This window comes from Meriones unguiculatus, chromosome 10 (assembly GCF_030254825.1).
Source record: "Meriones unguiculatus strain TT.TT164.6M chromosome 10, Bangor_MerUng_6.1, whole genome shotgun sequence".
Classification (NCBI taxonomy): Eukaryota; Metazoa; Chordata; class Mammalia; order Rodentia; family Muridae; genus Meriones; species Meriones unguiculatus.
The window spans coordinates 61,728,047-61,735,316 of NC_083358.1; the positions used below are offsets into that span (position 1 = coordinate 61,728,047).

The 7,270-nt window shown below is 44.8% G+C and overlaps 1 protein-coding gene across 2 annotated transcripts in view; it reads left to right on the top strand.

The window, feature by feature from the left end:
- Window positions 1–2,382, top strand: part of Sh3glb1 (SH3 domain containing GRB2 like, endophilin B1) — a 37,860-nt gene extending 35,478 nt beyond the window's left edge. For both annotated transcript variants that reach the window (XM_060392587.1, XM_060392589.1), the window contains one exon: window positions 2,177–2,382. In XM_060392587.1, the coding sequence (XP_060248570.1) occupies window positions 2,177–2,182 (6 nt within the window). In that variant the 3' untranslated portion in view covers window positions 2,183–2,382. The remainder of the gene's footprint in view (window positions 1–2,176) is intronic.
- The last annotated feature ends 4,888 nt before the right edge of the window (window positions 2,383–7,270 follow it).

Genomic DNA, 7,270 nt, shown 5'->3' on the forward strand with positions numbered 1-7,270 from the left:
TGGACACTGCAGGCATGTTGTCAGGGCGCCCTTCTGTTCATCTTTGGAAGACACTACCCTTGTCCATTTGTGTCTGCATAAGGAGGTTTCTCTTGGAAGTATATTGTTCTGCCCACTCTTGTTTTGATTAGGACCATATCGCAACATCCACATTTTAATATATTTGGAACATAATATTGGGAGTCATAGAGACCTTATTACTAGGATTCACCCCAATTGCTACTGCTATAACATAACAGAATATAATATAACAGAATAGCACTACGGCTATTCTAGTCTAGACAGTGGGTTGGTGCTAAAACCACTTAGCACAGAAATTAGGACTCTAGACTTTGGGATACTGTATAGACTATAGAATCAAGCAATTTTTTGAATCCAAGGCTATTATGTCTTAGGCAAGCTATATGGCCTCAGTTCTAATTTTTTCATATGTGGTATGCAGATTGGCATGCCCTGCCTCCCCAGTGAGTAGCATGTAGTAGTTCTGACATAGCTCCCTGGCCAGCAATGCACCACTTGGGAATTTATTAGAAATGCAAACTCTCAGGCCCCTCCTGAATCAGAAACTCCAGGGAGGGAGTACAGCAATGTGTGTTTTAACAGATCCTTGGAATGTGATGCATGTAGAGCTTGGTAGACCACAGTTGTGCAAACCAAGAGAATTCATGCAACTTGCCTATCATAAATAGTTCAGAATGTCTAATGTAATGAAACTGACCATTCACACTTTCCAAGGAAAATTCTGTGTGCCTCTCTCCTAACTGCTTTTCATAAGAATTGGACAGCTAAAGGTTTGAGATTAAGATTTCTAATGAGCATATGAAATACACATCCCAATACTTCCACCATGTAGATAATGGCATCTTTTAGAAAAAATTAAGTGATACTGTCGTATTCAGTGTTCTAATGCTGTGAAGAGTCACCATGACCATGCCAACTTTTTTTTTTTGGGGGGGGGGGGCGGGGGGTTGAGAAAGGGCTTTTCTATGTAGCCTGGGCTATCCTGGACTCATTTGTAGACCAGGCTGCCTGCCTCTGCCTCCCTGAGTGCTGGGATTATAGGCATGCACCATCAAGACTGCCGATTTTTATAAAGGAAAACATTTCACTGGGGCTGTCTTACTTTCAGTTTAGTCTATTATGGTGGCAGGAGGCATGTCAGCACACAGGTAGACATGGTGCCGTAGATAAGAGCTGAGAGTTCTACAATAGGCAGGCAAGAGGAAGAGAAACGCTGGGTCTGGCTTGAGCGTTTGAAACCCCAAAGACCACCCCAATAACACACATCCTCCAACAAAGCCACACCTACTCCAGCAAGGCCACACCTCCTAATCCCTCTCAAGTAGCACCACTCCCTAATGACCAAATACATGAGCCATATATATACAAGGGCCATCCCTATTTAAACCACCACAAAGACCTAATCATCCCACCTCCTTAAAAGGGAAATATTAGAGAAGGGTCGAGATTTTTCTCAAAAAACAGTCCAGAATTTGCTTCTACACAGGAAAAAAAAAAAAAATTTGCAAGCTACAATTTAGCACGTTGGGCTTCAACATGCTGAATCGTAACTGGACAACATGATCAGGTTAACTTGGAATTGCTCAAAGCACAAATAATAACTGCATGGTGTGTTCTAAAGGAATCTAATTATACATGCATGACAGGACTAACAGTAGTCCATGAACCATCCTGACAAATTCGTTTCATAATGTAACCCTGGAAAAAAATGACTTCACCTTCAACACTGAGTGTCTCAATATAAGCCAATTACATGTTGCAGGAGACTAAATGATTGTGGGTCTAGAACAGTTTGTCATAAGCCATTCTTTTAGAGAGTATTGGATAGCAAGTCCGGCAGGAAATAAATGTGGTTTTGTACCCAAAGGCAAATTATTCACTTAACCCCATAGGCCCTAGGATTTCTCACTGATAAAAGGAAAAATAGTAAACCTCATACCACTAAGGTCTTTCTAGCTCTTGTATCCCAACACGCTTGAGAACAGCCAGAGCTGTTGAGGTTTATAATAATAACTAAGGCCAACTTACACACTCAAATGGTATGCAGCTGGGTGGGGTTATTTTCCTTACATGTTAAATTACAAAGCTGCTCAGTCAGAGTGTTTGCTGGTAAGTAACCTATGGTAAGAGACATTTGGAAATCCCTGTCTTCCAGGACTGACCCAGACTTCATCTCAGAGGAACAGGACACGCTCCATGCTCAGACTTTGCAGTGGTTCTAATGAGCCCTTGTGAACATCGGCAGTGGTCATCTTCCATGTTCAGCACCTTCTATGTACGCTTAGAAAATACTGGTAATACATACTCTGTTCCTAACATTTGACCTACCGTTAATAAACACTATCTTCTTTAAAACAAGAAGGCATGCCTGCACTTGCTTTGCATTCAGTGAGGAGGCGGCAGAGCTAGGTCTTGTTTCCCAGCCCAAGAGCCCAGTCTTATGCTTTTACACTTATTTACATGTGTGCATACGTGAAGAAATATGCATGTAATGACACATGTATGTGAAGGTCAGGGGACAGCTTGCAGAGGTCAGTTCTCTCCTACCACCTAGATCCTGGGGATGGAGCTCAGGTCAGCAGGCTTGGTAGCAAGCACCTTTTCCCACTGAACCATCTCACTGTCTCAACAGCCCCAGCTTTAATCAAGTGATAGCAATATTTTTTGATACATTCACCCAAAACGTAGCCAATATCCCTTTATTTCCTACACTTCTGGGTTAGAAACTCTTTATGAGGCAGAAAATGTGCTGCTCTTAACTATGAACATTAACATCCGAGAGAACAGTGCAATCAGTTGGGTTAAGTCAGAGATTCGCTTAAATACAGTCCCTAGAACCAGAGGGTCATGTGTATCTTCCCCTAGCAATAAGCATGACTGCAAATTTAGTATTCTAGACTAAACTCCATATTCAATTGAATAGCATAAACAGAAGTACTATAAGCCAACAACATATTAATGTACTCAGACATAACTATGATGTCTTACATACACCATTTTAGTCAGATCCTTTCTCTTCTACATGACTACCCCCTTCCCCTGTTGGTCTGTTCATCTACTCCCCTTCATGAAACCAACAATGGGACCACCTTTGGCTCCTTTTTTCACCCTGGGTGTATTAAATGCGGGGGTAGCTAATGTGAAACTTTATCAGACATCAAGCTCTTACTTCAGGACCTTAGATGCGTTTTCACCCACATGTTCTCCTTAAATAAGACATCTCGATGGTATTGGGTCTAATTGTCCCGTGCCCAACACAACTCTAGTGTCATACATCTGGTAAATTTTTAATTTTTTAGGATGCCATGACTCAGCATAACTGTCAGGACATAAAAGACAAATTACCGTGTAGCTGGACTTTTGATTTCATATCATTAATACACATGACAATGAATGATTAACTATTTCAGTGCTGGGATGTTCTTATGTGCTTCTTTTGAGAACTACTTGTTTAAGGATGTGGACCAAAGCTTCCTTTCTATCTTAACTTTAAAACTGCTTCACCTAGAATAAATAAATAAATAAATTACTTCAAGCTATTAAATCAAAATATAATACTAGCTCTATCAGTTATATAGACCAGCCCCTAATGAGTAACTTGATAAGTAAATGAGAGTGTGCACACAATACAGTTTTGCCAGGAGGGGGGAAAGCATTCATTCGACAGTCAACCAAAACAGAAGAGTGCTCTATCTGCCTCTCATGAAAATATGAAATCTCTGATTTTTTTATTGGGATTTTGTTTGGGGGGGGGGTGTTCTGTTTGTTCATTTCTTCTTTGCCAGTATGTGGTAAAGCACTTCACTGCTCTGCTTAGTGGGACAGGAGTATATCCTTTAAAAGAAAAATCATTGTGTCCCAGGGCATGAACCATGTGCCAGCTGCTGCTGGAGTACTTCACACATGTTTATCTGTTCATGTCCTTGTAACAGCACTGTGTTCTGGAGACTTCGAGCCTCGCTCAGATGAGCACCTGAAGCTAATAAAGAGCTGCTCTAATCAGCTCTGCAGTGTCCTGGTCTAGACCTCCCTTCTTCCCTCCCTCCCTTACTCCCTCCTTCTGTCCCTCCCTCTTCTAGGGAAGCTAATGCCTCTCATTGCTTTCCCCAAGGTTGTCAGATGCATAGTCATCGCTCTGGACCTCCTTTCAAGGCCCATTCCCTTACCACTGTTCCTTTAACTACAACACTACACCTACCCTGGTTAACTTTGACCTAAATTTCTACAAATTTGAGCCCACCAATGCCCACAGAGCTACCTTAAGGGGTCAAGGGATGGGGGTTGCTGAGACTCAAGGATGCATGGGGACTAAGGGCCAAAACTGTCCCTGAGGGAGAGGCAGAGAAGCAACAATACAGAAGGGTGACTTAATAAACCGTGGGAAAGGGCGCAACAGCAATACTGACCATGACAGAAAACACCCAGAAGACAATGAAAGGAATGATCGTCAAGAAGAAAGTTTAGCAAACTGTTCTGACTTGCAAATACCTTAATGTTTCTGCTTCAGTGTTCTACACAACCATTAGCATGGAACTCATTGTATTATTCCATTTGGGTTGGACCGTCCTTGCCGTTTTGAACTTTTCTAGGTTCAGTCTTCATTGTATCACCTATATGCGTGCTCGAAGGGAGACGGGGACGTGTGCATGGCACGGGTGCGCAGTGCCACAGGGCACCTGCAGCGGCTGGAGGACAACTTCCAGGAGCTGACTCTCATCCTTCCCAGGTTAAATGAACAGAGACCATCCATCCTGCATGGCAAGCACTTTTGCCCACTGAGCCATCACGCTGGCCCCATACTTGATTTACTTTGTTGGAATGGTGACTTCCTCGCTCCCCGAGAAATGCCCCACTGCAGAGCTTGCTGACCTTGTAGCAATCATCTGCTCGCTCCTTCCAAGTTAGAAGGCTCACTGATGATAATCTGGGTCAAAGAGCATCTACCTACAAATGACTCATACATTCTAATGCAAAAGATTTTCATTTTATTGAGTTATTTGGAGAGAGAGAGAGAGAGAGAGAGAGAGAGAGAGGGTACTTACAGGCACGTGTGTGCAAGTGTGTAGAGACCATAGGAAGACGTCTAGTGCTCCACTCCATGACACTCTGCCTCATTCCATTGTGAGACAGGCTCTCTCACCGAATCTGAGCCAGTGAGCCCCAGAAGTCCCCTGCCTCTGCCCTCCCACAGTCCTGGGCTTACAGACGGTCAGGATGCCCAGCTTTTTCTGTAGGCTTCAGGGATGTGGACTGAATCCTCCTGCTTGCGCAGCCTGAGCTCTGTACCCACTAAGCCATCTCCCTAACTCTCAAAGAGGTTCAAAGTGGGGTTTTTTTGTTTTGTGTGTTTGTTTGCTTGTTTTATGGGCAAGGCACCCTTCTACTAAGAATATCCCTAGTCCCCAAAAGCTGTTTTAAAACTTCCTTTAGTGTTGTAGGGAACAAATAGTACTGACCCAGAAACTCACCAAGCTCTTGACAGACCTGTGTCCACATTAGAAAGCCAGGAAGCTGTGACCGAGAGCCTTTTCTGTTTGTGGTTGTCAGTCACAGGAAGGATTAGTGTCTGGGCAGGACTTTTTCGGCCTATCTTCCCTACCCTTCTCCCAAAAGTCTCATCAGGAGAAACCTTGCTAGTTTAGAGAAATGAAATAATAATAGCTCCAATGATTTAAGCATTAACTGCAGAGCGGGCACTGTGCTAAAGGTCATTTACACTCATCTCATTTGCACCTGTGAGAGAGGGACCCCTCTTTATCCGTGCCCCACGAAAGGAGAAGGTAAGTCTCTTAACTCACATAGCCTGGGGTGGGGGGAGGCAGAGCCTGGGTCCTGACCCGAGTCTCCCCATGTCCAAGGCCATGCTCTAGAGGGCTCCCTGGGGCACTATTAGATGAGTCAGCAAGATTTAGGGACAGAGGCAGTGACTGATCCCCTCTGCAATGCAGCTGAACAGACAACTCACCCAGTCTGCTGTCTGGCCTCCCGGGTGCTTCTCCAGGAAGCCCCTTCCCTTTCCTCCCTTCCTTCCCTTGCATTTGGTCCCTCCCCCGGGAACCTGCAGCCCTTAATGGGGACCCCTTCCAGCCACATCTTCAGGAGAGGAAATGAGTTCCTCCCCTCTGGAGTGTGCAGCTCAGCATAGTGGCTTGGGCAGAGTCTCTTGAGAGTCAATTACTTAAAGCGCAGAGCACATTCATAAACTGCAAATGCTGATGAGGTTCCCAGGTGAGTACATCAAAGTCCTTTATAATGCGCCTAAAAATTGATAGTGCAGCCGAATAAAAACAGTGCCGCATTCTGGAAGACCCTTTCAACTCCTCCAAACCCTTTCACACTCTTTGAATCTATGCAATGACAATATAGAAGGAAAGATAACATTTTTGTCATTTTTATTCAACGTTTCCCCCAGTTTCATCCATATATATAGCTTATTCTGATTGCTGTCACCTCCATATTATCCGTCTCCCTCCTAACCTTATTACCCTCCCACATAAACACACAGATCTTTTCACATTCAGGTCTTTTGAGCTGTTTTGTCACCCAGTGGATTTAACAGGGCCATCTGTGCGAACACAGGTTTGGAGCTATTAGACCCTGGTGAATTCAGATAGATGAGACTTAATGAACGCTTAACAAACACTCGACAGCACGCCACACACACACTGTTGCAGCTAGGTAGGCGGATGCTGGCCAGCACCTAGGCACGCACCAGCATAAAATGGGCTGCACACAGGTAGGCCAAGGTACACACGCAGGCTGGCACATAGACAGAAGGAAGCACACTCAGACTGGCAAAGGAAAAACATGAGAGTGAAGGCACACCCACCCGACCTTGAGGCCATATTTACACAGAATCGCACAAAGGTAGCACTTTGCCAGGAACGGTTATATAAGGATTACATTGCTGTTTGCTTTTGGGGCCCCAGACATCCGACGTGAGTCACTGCGCACTGACTCATAACCCTACGGTGTCTAGCGTCTGCCATAGCGGCCCATTCCAGATATCCGTATCAGCGCCACACTGTCTAAACTACAGTGTCTTAGACAGCCCTCTCCTCCCTTCAGATGGCGAACAGGGTGATGCTCTCCACACCAGCCCCTGTGCCCTCAGGAGAGGAAGGCCAGTGCGCACGAAGAGCCAGTGGGATCACCCCAAGGGATGATGGGCTCCTTCCGCTAGAGAGCAAGCTTCCTCCGTGGGGCATCTCCTGCTCCCCTGGCAGGACTAAACAAGGATTACACAAAT